This window comes from Anguilla rostrata, unplaced genomic scaffold (genome assembly GCF_018555375.3).
Source record: "Anguilla rostrata isolate EN2019 unplaced genomic scaffold, ASM1855537v3 scaf0166, whole genome shotgun sequence".
In the NCBI taxonomy this organism is placed as follows: domain Eukaryota; kingdom Metazoa; phylum Chordata; class Actinopteri; order Anguilliformes; family Anguillidae; genus Anguilla; species Anguilla rostrata.
The window spans coordinates 1-13,151 of record NW_026985723.1 but is presented as its reverse complement, the minus strand read 5'-3'; the positions used below and the strand labels follow the sequence as shown (position 1 = coordinate 13,151).

At 53.1% G+C, this 13,151-nt stretch overlaps 1 protein-coding gene across 2 annotated transcripts; it reads left to right on the top strand.

Annotated features, from left to right (window-relative positions):
* Positions 1-1,051: 1,051 nt before the first annotated feature.
* Positions 1,052-12,389, top strand: LOC135246308 (homeodomain-interacting protein kinase 2-like). Of its 2 annotated transcripts, none has more exons than XM_064319810.1 (7): positions 1,052-1,557; positions 4,009-4,128; positions 4,621-4,707; positions 6,808-6,992; positions 7,696-7,897; positions 10,773-10,986; positions 12,187-12,389. In XM_064319810.1, the coding sequence occupies exons 1-7, from the start codon at positions 1,405-1,407 to the stop codon at positions 12,372-12,374; spliced, it is 1,149 nt and encodes a 382-aa protein (XP_064175880.1). In that variant the 5' UTR covers positions 1,052-1,404; the 3' UTR covers positions 12,375-12,389. The 2 variants fall into 2 exon arrangements, with proteins under 2 accessions (XP_064175880.1, XP_064175881.1); XM_064319811.1 differs by having other exon boundaries at positions 1,060-1,557; positions 7,696-7,858.
* The last annotated feature ends 762 nt before the right edge of the window (positions 12,390-13,151 follow it).

Below are 13,151 nucleotides of genomic sequence, written 5' to 3'. Positions count from 1 at the left end.
GTACATCTGTGATAGATGTGATGTAAATGTACAGTGGTGATAAATGTGGTGTAAATGTGCCGCATTGATAGGTGTGGTGTAAATGTACAGCGGTGATAAATGTGGTGTAAATGTACAGCGGTGATAAATGTGGTGTAAATGTACAGCGGTGATAAATGTGGTGTAAATGTGCAGCTGTGATAGATGTGGTGTAAATGTACAGCAGTGATAAATGTGGTGTAAATACGGAGCAAATATGCTGCATTGATAGATGTGGTGTAAATGTACATCTGTGATAGATGTGGTGTAAATGTACAGTGGTGATAAATGTGGTGTAAATGTACAGCTGTGATAAATGTGGTGTAAATGTACATTTGTGATAGATGTGGTGTAAATGTACAGCAGTGATAAATGTGGTGTAAATTGCCGCATTGATAGGTGTGGTGTAAAAATGCCGCATTGATAGGTGTGGTGTAAATATGCAGCTGTGATAGATGTGGTGTAAATGTACAGCAGTGATAAATGTGGTGTAAATACGGAGCAAATATGCTGCATTGATAGATGTGGTGTAAATGTACATCTGTGATAGATGTGGTGTAAATGTACAGTGGTGATAAATGTGGTGTAAATGTACAGCTGTGATAAATGTGGTGTAAATGTACATTTGTGATAGATGTGGTGTAAATGTACAGCAGTGATAAATGTGGTGTAAATTGCCGCATTGATAGGTGTGGTGTAAATGTGCCGCACGTGTTCACTCTTAAGAGCGCGGTACGCCGCGGGCCCGTTGGCAGTGGGAACGGGCCCAGGAGGAGGTCGCGGCATCACGCTCATTTGTGTTCGCGCTGTTCTTATTATCCTGCCACACGAGGGGATTCGTTCCGCGCGTGATTGCGCGCATCACACGGGCTTCGGACGGAGAACGGTCGCCGCCGCGGCCGCCCTTCCATCCGGCACTTCCTGCTCGTTTCCCTGTTCCTTTGCTTCCTTCGTTACGTTGACTACCAGTTGCCTCCATTTGTTTGCGCAATTTGTCGATTGCTTCTGCCGCGTTATATACAGTAGCCGTGAGTGCAGCCCAATTCCTTATGCATCGGAACGGCATCTCTGGCCAATAAATAATGGCTTTCTTAGTGTTCCTAAGGGGTTCTTAAACCCAAGCCAGCGCAGGCTGTAAAACTGTGGAATGCTTTACTGCCCAAAGCCTTGGACTTCTCCTGACTGCTTCAGCATCTGCGGTCCGTGAACTAAGCGCTTGCTAAATTATTTATTCGCTATTATCATTTCTGTCATCGTTATCGTTATTGATGCTATGTTTAATAACGCGTACGTGTCGGAGCCCGTGATGTGCACGCCTCATTAAAATAGCTTGGTAACCGTGTGGTGATGTGCCTGCTGTGACCTCTGACCTCTGACCTCTGACCCATGGCCGACCCTGCCGTGTCTCCCGCCAGGGCTCCGGAGATCATCCTGGGCCTGCCCTTCTCCGAGGCCATCGACACGTGGTCGCTGGGCTGCGTCGTCGCCGAGCTCTTCCTGGGCTGGCCGCTGTACCCGGGGGCGTCCGAGTACGACCAGGTGAGGCGGGGTCGGGGGGCGGGGCGGGGGAGGGGAGGGCGGGGCAACGTCAATGGTTTTTTTTCCCCCAAGGCCGGGGGTGCCCAATGTGCCATGGAGGGCCGAGGGTGCGTGTTGGTTTTCATTCCAACCGATCGCTATGCCTGCCGATTCGCTGATTCGCTAATTAACACGCCTTCAACCGGCAAACCACCCCCGCCGATCGGTTGGAATGAAAACCCGCATGCCCTCGGCCCTTCGTGGCACACGATTGGACACCCGCTGCTCTGGCCTGACGCAGCACAGAGTCCGTACAGCCGGATAAATGAGTTTCCCTTTGTTCCGGACTGAGGGGAGACATCTTGTTTTATGGGAGAGAGCTGGACATAGTGCTCCTTCTCGGAACAAGATCTGGCCATATTGCTTTTTCTTTTTCCTTTTCTCTCTCTCCCCCCCTCCCCTCCCCCTCACCCCGTGGGTCCTGAAATCTAAGAGCTTTTATAATTTGCCACCTTCGATTGTAGCTCCTTGAGTGCTCTTTCCACTGGTCTCTCCCATCTCCAAAAGTAATAGACTGGAGATGTGGGGGACATGGGAAATAATCGCACACGTCTAAGCCAGGCGTGGATTTTAAGGCAACAGGGCAGTGCTTTTACACTGGCATTTGAACTAGCACAGCGTGTAGCAGTCAGTGCTAAAGGTGAACTAGCACAGCGTGTAGCGGTCAGTGCTAAAGGTGAACTAGCACAGCGTGTAGCAGTCAGTGCTACAGGTGAACTAGCACAACGTGTAGCGGTCAGTGCTAAAGGTGAACTGGCACAATGTGTAGCGGTCAGTGCTAAAGGTGAACTAGCACAGCGTGTAGCGGTCAGTGCTAAAGGTGAACTAGCACAGCGTGTAGCGGTCAGTGCTAAAGGTGAACTAGCACAGCGTGTAGCGGTCAGTGCTAAAGGTGAACTAGCACAGCGTGTAGCGGTCAGTGCTAAAGGCGAACTAGCACAGTGTGTAGCGGTCAGTGCTAAAGCTGAACTAGCACAGCGTGTAGCGATCAGTGCTTAAGGTGAACTAGCACAGCTTGTAGCAGTCAGTGCTAAAGGTGAACTAGCGCAGCGTGTAGCGGTCAGTGCTAAAGGTGAACTAGCGCAGCGTGTAGCGGTCAGTGCTAAAGGTGAACTAGCGCAGCTTGTAGCGGTCAGTGCTAAAGGTGAACTAGCACAGCGTGTAGCGGTCAGTGCTAAAGGTGAACTAGCACAGCGTGTAGCGGTCAGTGCTGAAGGTGAACTAGCGCAGCGTGTAGCGGTCAGTGCTAAAGGTGAACTAGCACAGCGTGTAGCAGTCAGTGCTACAGGTGAACTAGCACAACGTGTAGCGGTCAGTGCTAAAGGTGAACTGGCACAATGTGTAGCGGTCAGTGCTAAAGGTGAACTAGCACAGCGTGTAGCGGTCAGTGCTAAAGGTGAACTAGCACAGCGTGTAGCGGTCAGTGCTAAAGGTGAACTAGCACAGCATGTAGCGGTCAGTGCTAAAGGCGAACTAGCACAGCGTGTAGCGGTCAGTGCTAAAGGCGAACTAGCACAGTGTGTAGCGGTCAGTGCTAAAGCTGAACTAGCACAGCGTGTAGCGATCAGTGCTTAAGGTGAACTAGCACAGCTTGTAGCAGTCAGTGCTAAAGGTGAACTAGCGCAGCGTGTAGCGGTCAGTGCTAAAGGCGAACTAGCGCAGCGTGTAGCGGTCAGTGCTAAAGGTGAACTAGCGCAGCGTGTAGCGGTCAGTGCTAAAGGTGAACTAGCGCAGCGTGTAGCGGTCAGTGCTAAAGGTGAACTAGCACAGCGTGTAGCGGTCAGTGCTAAAGGTGAACTAGCGCAGCGTGTAGCGGTCAGTGCTAAAGGTGAACTAGCGCAGCGTGTAGCGGTCAGTGCTAAAGGTGAACTAGCACAGCGTGTAACGGTCAGTGCTAAAGATTAACTAGCACAGCGTGTAGCGGTCAGTGCTAAAGGTGAACTGGCACAGCGTGTAGCGGTCAGTGCTAAAGGTGAACTGGCACAACGTGTAGCTGTCAGTGCTAAAGGCGAACTAGCACAGCGTGTAGCGGTCAGTGCTAAAGGTGAACTAGCACAGCGTGTAGCGGTCAGTGCTAAAGGTGAACTAGCACAGCGTGTAGCGGTCAGTGCTAAAGGTGAACTAGCACAGCTTGTAGCGGTCAGTGCTAAAGGTGAACTAGCACAGCGTGTAGCGGTCGGTGCTAAAGGTGAACTAGCACAGCATGTAGCCGTCAGTGCTAGGGTTAGGGTTGTTGTGGACAGGGGAGCAAATGTAGATCTTGAAATGGAAGCACTTGCTTGGTGGGGATGGTTTGTGACGCAGCGCCTGGTTGGTGGGGATGGTTTGTAACGCGGCGCCTGATTGGTGGGGATGGTTTGTAACGCGGCGCCTGATTGGTGTCTTTCTCTCTCTCTCTCTCTCGCCCTCCAGATACGCTACATCTCTCAGACCCAGGGGCTGCCGGCCGAGTACCTGCTGAGCGCGGGGACGAAGACCACGCGCTTCTTCAACCGGGAGCCCGACTCCACCTACCCGCTCTGGAGACTGAAGGTGGGGTCCCTCGCGGCGCGCGGCTAGCACGCTCACGCATCATCCGCGCGCAAACCCCGCCTTTCGCCAGCAAGGGGGAGACTGTAGCTCGGTAACAGCGGCACGTCTTGGAGCAACTGAGAAATTTAACACGCGGTAGAATTTCCGAGACTTCCGCCCCCGCCCCCCCCTCGCCCATCGCCAGCGCGCGCTTCGTAACAGGCGGGCTCGGGTTAGCAGCCGCACCCGTCTCCCCGCCGCGCCCCAAATCCGCCGCGTCTCCCCGAAGACCGCCCCCAGAGCGCTGACGTCACGCTGCGTCGGCGGTGAAAAACGAACGCGAGCGTGCGACGCTCCGCGTAACTAACGCGCGGCTGAAGCCGCTCGCCTACTTCCTGTGCGCGCGCGGCGGAACAGGAAGTGGGCCTGTTTTCTGGCGAGAGGGGGCGAGTTTCGTTTTTTCCGCGCGGAGCATCGTTTTCGGAATGACATCATGCCTCTCGTTCTCCACAGACGCCCGAGGACCACGAGGGGGAGACGGGGATCAAGTCGAAGGAGGCCCGCAAGTACATCTTCAACTGCCTGGACGACATGGCCCAGGTACGCCTGCTCTTTCCTGGGTGTGTTTTTGTTTGGGTGGGGAGGGGGTTTATGGCGAATGGACACACAGGTACAGACGTGGCTGTTGGGCTGCTGAGGGGCGCGTCCTGTTAAAGACCCCGGTCACCTGTGTGGCGGCTGTTAGCATGCTAACAGGTGGCGCCTGCTACCATTCAGTCTGTGGGACTGTAGAGCGGTGGGTAACCCTGTTCCTGGAGATCTGCCGTCCTGTAGGTTTTCACCGCTTATTCCTTTCCTCACCCCGGTCACCTGTGTGGCGGCTGTTAGCATGCTAACAGGTGGCGCCTGCTACCATTCAGCCTGGGACTGTGGAGCGGTGGGTAACCTTGTTCCTGGAGATCTGCCATCCTGTAGGTTTTCGCCGCTTATTCCTTTCCTCCTCCTGTTTGAAGTGGCCAATCGTAACTCAGGCGTTCCGAACCCTTCTACTCGCAGCAAAAGCCACCGACAGCTCTTGGGCTGAAAGCTCTCTAGTGCGTGAGAGAAGCTGATGTTTCTCACGGGAAGGAAGAATCTCGAAGGCCCGAATCCATAAAAAAACGAGACAGTGTTTTGTCCAGCCGGGAAGCTCATGCGTAAATAAGTAGAGGTCTGCAGGTCCGTGTGTCTGTGTGACTCTCGAGCGCTCGGGGCAGCGAATGGGATCGGCCCCCGTGCCCAAGTGCATCCTGGGAAATGGTGGAAGTCGGTGAGGGATGCGGGAGCCCGGGAGAGAGATGGGTCGCCGTGGAGACGCGGTGACCTCCTGACCCCGGGCGCTGCATTAGAGAGGAGACAGACTCATCACCCGCCACACCGGAGGGAGGTCACGCTCTCTCCCTCTCTCTCTCTCTATCACGCTCTCTCCCTCTGTCTCTCTCTATCACGCTCTCTCCTTCTATCTCTCTCTCTCTGTGTCACGCTCTCTCCTTCTATCTCTCTCTCTCTGTGTCACGCTCTCTCCCTCTATCGCTCTGTCTCTCTGTGTCACGCTCTCTCCCTCTGTCGCTCTGTCTCTCTCTATCACGCTCTCTCCTTCTATCTCTCTCTCTCTGTGTCACGCTCTCTCCCTCTGTCGCTCTGTCTCTCTCTATCACGCTCTCTCCTTCTATCTCTCTCTCTCTCTCTCTCTCTCTCTCTGTGTCACACTCTCTCCCTCTGTCGCTCTGTCTCTCTCTATCATGCTCTCTCCTTCTATCTCTCTCTCTCTGTGTCACGCTCTCTCCCTCTATCGCTCTCTCTCTCTCTGTGTCACGCTCTCTACCTCTATCGCTCCATCTCTCTCTCTGTGTCACGCTCTCTACCTCTATCGCTCCATCTCTCTCTTTGTGTCACGCTCTCTACCTCTATCGCTCTCTCTCTCTCTGTCATGCTCTCTCTGTCTCTCTCTTTCTCTGTCACCATCTCTCCCTCCATCTTTCTGTCTCTCTCTCTCTCTCCCTCTGTGTCTCACTCTCTACTTCTGTCTCTCTCTCTCTCTCTCTGTCACGCACTCTCCCTCTCTCTCTCTCTCATGCTCTCTCCCTTCCCCTCTCTCTCTATCTTTCTCTCTCCCCCCGCCATCTTTCTCTGTCTCCCTCCCCTCTCTCTCTCTCTCTCAGTCTCACGTCAGTAAAGGTAACGTATATAAATACTGGCCCTGCGGAGCGGGTGTCATAAGGTGATGCTGCGTGTCGCGCTCCTGGAGAGAATGAGGTCAGCGCGCGTTTGGTTGGGGGGCGTGGGGGCGGGGCGGGGCCGTGCGGGCCGGCGTTCGCGTGCCCGCGTACGGCTCTCTCTCTCTTGGCACAGACCGACCACTGACACGGGAGCACGGGAATAACGCCTTTTATTTCACGCGCGCGCGCACACAGAAACACAGAGGTTAGGTGTCTTGCTCAGGGACACTTTGACACGCCCCAGGGCGGGGGGGATCGTACCGGCAACCCTCCCGACTGCCAGACACAACCGCTCTCGCCTCCTGAGCTATGTCCCCCCTCGAGCTCAAAGACGCTCTACGCGTAGCCTGTTTAAGTCTAGGGGTTCATCCGAGTCCAAACGTAGGCCGAAAGGCCGTCGGGCCGCGTCATTGGTTCTCGTGGGGGTGTCCGTCACGCGCAGGTGAACATGGCGAGCGACCTGGAGGGCGGCGACGCGCTGGCGGAGAAGGCCGACCGGCGGGAGTTCGTGGACCTGCTGACCAAGATGCTGACCATCGACGCCGACAAGAGGATCACGCCCGTCGAGGCGCTGAACCACCCCTTCGCCGCCATGACGCACCTCCTGGGCTTCCCCCACAGCGCGCAGTAAGGTTCAGAGGGGGCGGGGCTGGGGGCGGGGCTTCCGTGGGCGGCCCAGCCCACTTTACACGAGTATCGACAGCCACGTGCAACCAAGGGCGAATGGGAATGGCAGAACACATAGCGTTGTTCCCTTTAGTGTCAATGTAAATGCTTTAATGTTGCACTAATGATGTCCAACATATAATTATTTTTATAAAAGGCAAAAAAATCGGTCTGCAACGCCCACAAAAATAATCTACCCAGATGATTATAATTTTATTTGTTGTAATAATTACAATTATTATTTTTATGGATTTATTTATTTGGGGGGGAAGATGGTTTTGAATGGATGCGGGGAAAAAATACACTCCGCCAGCTCATTTTTACTTGAAGGAGATGGAAGACACGTAGAAGGTCAGGGGAGGTGAACATGGTGTTTCTGCCATTTTGTTATTTTACCCTTCAAGGTGTCACTTCACAAATATGTGATTAGAATGTTCTTAACTGAACATTCTAATGCTGATGTCACAATCACTACTGGCGATTGAAAGTAATGGAGTTCTGGAACACTGACTTAGCATTGAAAACATTTCAAAAACCCTACTCTTCAGAGGACTGGGCACTGTTACAGTCCTTTTCAACTTGCAGTTAAGGGGGGAGTTTGGGGGGATGTTCTTGCTCCCAAAAGGTTTTCTAATTTCCTGTAATATGACCTGCCATCTCCCAGCGTGAAGTCCTGTTTCCAGAACATGGAAATCTGCAAGCGGAGGATGAACATGTACGACACGGTGAACCAGAGCAAGACCCCCTTCATCACCCACGTGGCACCCAGCACCTCCACCAACCTCACCATGACCTTCAACAACCAGCTCAACACGGTACACAGCCAGGTCAGTCTATACCACCAGCTCAACACGGTACACAGCCAGGTCAGTCTATACGCAGCTCCCCTCTCCTCTTTTGCCCTTTACAGCTTGTTGTGCTCTTTCTCGCTTCAGATTTACCACATTTCTGATAACCCGCGTGGCTCGATTACGCCGAGCGTAAGAGTGCGAGAATGTGTCGTCCCGGCCCTACAGAAGCTTGTGTTTTCATAAACGGCAGTTTAACGCGTCCGCCGCTCTATAAACCTCGGTTGTTTACCGACGACAGCGGGGTTTGTGTTTATTCTGTCGCGTTTTTTATACACCGTCTCTGAATAACGGGGTTTGGGGGGGCGGGTTAGACCCCCCCAGTCGGTGATTTATTTATTCTCTGAATTTTTTTTTTTTTTTTTTTTTTGAGAGGCCGCAACATTATTCCTGTTTCGTTCGCGAGCCGGAGGACTGCGGCGTTTCGTTTGTTTGGTTGTTTTTGTTTGTTTCGCCTGCCGAACGCCGCGGCGGAATATTGATCGCCCCTCTCCCCCCGGTGCTCGTTGCGCGCTAAGGAGGAAAAATGAAAAATTAAAAGCGCGGCCTCGGATTCTCCCCCCCCCCCCCCCCCCCCCCCCCGCAAGCTAAATAAAAAAGGCCGCGATTACCGAGGTGTGGTAAAAAGAGGAAAGCGTTGAGGCGGGGGGAGGCTGAGGGTTGGAGATTTGAGGACGCATTTTGACCAGGCGTGGTAGCTTGAAAGATTGTGTGTGTGTGTGCGCGCGTGTGTGTGAGAGTGTATGTGTGTGTGCGTGGGCATGTGCGTGCATGTGTGTGTGACTGAAATGCATCCGAGAAGAACGTCTTGATTTTTTGCACGTCCGCCACACAAAAGTGCTTCGATTAAGTCTTTTCTGCTTTCGTGACCGCTCAGCGCGGAGTTCAGCGCCTCGTTTAGCTTCCTCTGGTTTCGCTTTTATCAGCTTTTGTCCTGTTTTGTCGTTCTAATGAGGAACTCGGTCTCCGCGATGTTAAGACTCTCCTAATTTCAACCGTGCGGTCTCTTGCAGCGTATGAACGTGCCGGGGGGAAACTGCGATATTAGCCATGTTCTGTGATACTACTGATGGTGCAAGCCTAAAAAAAATATGATTGCTTATTTTAAAAAACTGTTTGGGGGGGGGGGGGAAGCAAGTTCAAAATAAAAAATTGGTTCCAAAGAAATAAATGTTAACTGCAAGGACGATGTTACGGTCTCAGATGTGACAGAGCAGGCCTGCGCATTCTACTGTAAACGGATGCTTTGTGGAAGGCATAAAAATGCATTCAATAATGAATTACACCCGGATATCCTGAGGCCAGAGCCACCAGAAGGAAAGAAAGAAGCGCATGCACTGTGTTATTCCACAAAGAGATGGAGCAAAAATTATTTAGAGCACACACACACACACACTATAACACACACGCACGCACACATGCACTAGAACACACACGCACACTATAACATACACGCACACACGCACACTATAAAACACGCACACACACATGCACGCACTATAACACACACACACACACACACTCACACTATAACACGCACACACACACGCACACTATAAAACACGCACACACACATGCACGCACTATAACACACACGCACACACACTCACACTATAACACGCACACACACACGCACACTATAAAACACGCACACACACATGCACGCACTATAACACACACACACACACTCACACTATAACACGCACACACACACGCACACTATAAAACACGCACACACACATGCACGCACTATAACACACACACACACACACACACACTCACACTATAACACACACACACACACACACACTCACACTATAACACACACACACACGCACGCACACACACTAACACTATAACACACACACGCACGCACACACACACACTCTCACACTATAACACACACACACACACACACACACACTGTATATAACACACACACACACACACACACACTATAACACACACACACACACACACACTATAACACACACACTCTCACACTCACACACACACACTATAACACACACACACACACACACACACTATAACACACACACACACACACACTATAACACACACACACTCACACTATAACACACACACACACGCACACACACACTATAACACACACACACACACTCTCACACTATAACACGCACGCACACACACACACTCACACTCACACTATAACACACACACACACACACACTCTCACACTATAACACACACGCACGCACACACACGCACACACACACACACGCACACTCACACTATAACACACACACACTCACTGTAACACGCACACATGCACACACACGCAGGCACACACACTCACGCTATAAAACGCACGCACACACACACTATAACATGCACACACACACATTATAGCACGCGCACACACACTATAACACACATAAACATGCAATCACACTAATATGCACACACACACAAACACACACACACTATAACACGCACACACACATGCACGCACTATAACACACACACTAATTGTGATTCACTATCCATTAATAATTCACTTCAGTTCCTTTTGCCTTTGTTTTGTGTTCTTTTGCCATCCCATCCCTCCCCATCGTTTCTCCACGTGACCACAGATTCTTTACTCGAACCAGATACTCAGCTCACAGAAGCTAAAGAAGCTGAAGCATGCCAGTTTGATGCGTATTCGGGGAATTTGTGAAGGAGCACGGCCAAGAAAGATACTGTGGAACCGGACTGCGCTATAGCAACAGAAACTCTTAGCAACCGGAGCCTGCTGTAGTTAAGCTGACCGTAGGGTAGACGGGACACTGAAGCTGGGTATCTGGTTCGCGCGGAGGATCTGTGAGGCGACCCCTCACGTCTTTTGCGTTTGGTTCCATCGCTCCTCTAGGCCCCCCACCTGGCTCCCTCCTCCTCCGGCGCCGCCCTCTCGCTGGCGCCCCCCCCCGACGTCTCCGTGCTGAGCTACCCGCCTGCGCTCTGCCAGCCCGGCGCCGCCGTGGCCCCCAGGAGCCTGCCGCTGCAGCCGGCCGCCCCCCAGCTGTGCGCCGCCCGGCCCGACCCCTTCCAGCAGGCCCTCATCGTCTGCCCGCCGGGCTTCCAAGGTGAGCGTCCCGCCCCGCCCCGCCCCGCCGTCCCACTCCCCTCACCCACGCCTGGGCACGAGGGGGAAATCCAGCCCCCAGGCTGAGCCCTTGGCCTCCTCTCCTCCTATTGGCCGGTTGGCGGGCGGGTGGGCGGGATCCGGGTCCGTGCCGCCGTGTTATTTGACGCTCAGGCTGCCCGGTCAGGCGGCCCGCGCCAGGGACGAGACTGTCTGGGAGCAGGGAGGGAGGGAGGGAGGGGGGTTGTGGGTAATTTGAAAGGAATTTTCATGTCGGTGATTGTTCCTTCCGCCTCTGGTTCCCTGCCGCTGGGCGTAGGAGCCCACAGGGGCCGGGCGCGTGCGCCGCCGGGGCCACACTCAGCGCATTTCAGCGCGCTACGCAAGGGGGAGGGGCCCGTGAGCAAAGACAGTATACTGCCATATACAGACACAAAGCTGCACTACACTAAGAATCCTATACAGAGGCATTCCACATATATATCCTAATACGTGCCGGAATACATTATCATTTTTGCTTCATAATACATTCTAATGTACGTCTTCATCTGTGGGATTTTTTGTGTGGGGGGGGGGGGGCAGGCGGAAGGTTCTAGATGCTACGCTGCGATAGGTTATAACTGTGTTTATTTACTCTTCACCGCTCTCAAGGAGGGCATGAAGAGAGAGCTATTAACACAGCAGGCTTTGTTCTCCTGTGGTGGAGCAGTCGGTTGCGGGGGTGGGGGGGGGGTTTCAGGGGGGGTTCGTTGTGCGGCGTAAAGGGCTAATGTCGCCGGGCAGATTTTTACGGACGACGAAACGCATTACAGTCATTCTGACTTCAGACTGTCATTTCGGGGCCAGATCATTTTTTGTCTTTTTTTTTTTTTTTTTAATTCTGTGAGAGTACCAACACCAGGCCTTTTGGGATCGCAGTTCGATTGTGTTTTTTTATTTGATTTATTTTTTTTGTTACGTGAAATGAATTGGATGCGGTTCTTATTTGAGCTCGATAAAAAAAAAAAACCCGGCTCGCGTGCGGGTGGCCCCGGACGCCCCCGAACGTTGGCGGGGGGGGGGGCGGCGGCGGCGGCGAGAGTCGGCCCTGTTTTCGGTGACCCGGACCCCTGATATTAAATATCGATCTCCCGTAAGTCGCTGGCACGGGCGCTGCTGACGTCCTCTCTCTCTCTCCTCTCCCGTCCCCCCCCCCCCGCAGGGCTGCAGGCCTCGCCGTCCAAGCACGCCGGCTACTCGGTGCGCGTGGAGAACGCCGTTCCCATGGTGACGCAGGCCCCCCCCGGGGCCCCGCCCCTGCAGATCCAGTCGGGGCTGCTGACGCAGGTGAGGAACCCTTTCCCTCGGGGCGTCCCGGCGAGCTGCCGGCCCGGGGACGCCCAAATCTGACCCTCAGGGGACCCGCGGCACTGCTGGTTTGTGTGCTCCCCCCCCCCCCCCGTAATCAGGGACTGATTTAAGCCTATCAGACATATCAGGTGAGTGTGAACTGACCAATGAGTGGCATTATTGAACTATGGACCACCAATCAGTGACATTATTGGACTATGGACCACCAATCAGTGACATTATTGAACTATGGACCACCAATCAGTGACATTATTGGACTATGGACCAACCAGCAGCACTGCTGACTTTGAGGACCAGGTCTCAGTTTCCCTGCACTAGCATGACCCTTGACCCTTGACCCTTGACTTGTGCTGTAGAAATGATAATTTTACTCTTAAAGTTGGACAGTAGACTCCTGGACCTCATTTGTAATAGGCTACAAGAGGGAAATTTCAACTTTATTATGTTCTGTCTTGAGGGGGGTGGGGGGGGGGGCACAGTGGGGGGGGGGGGGGACACGGTCGACTGTAGCAGAAATAAGGAGGAATGATTACATCTGACCCTGATTTTTTTTTTTTTTTTTACTGGTGTGGGAGGCACGCGAAGTTTGGAAAGTTCAAACTGAGCGTTTGAATTTAAAGTTTCCTCCCTCTCAGCTCCTTCCTCTCGCCTGGTATTCCTGTCACGTTGCCCCGAGCGACAGTTGATTTGCCTGATTGCATTATCACACACTGGGCGGGGCTACTGCGGAGGAGGCACCCTGCGTGAGCCAGGTCTTTATCCTGACCAGGAATGCAGTAACCACGGGAACGATGGGGGGGGGGGGGGGCCGGGCTG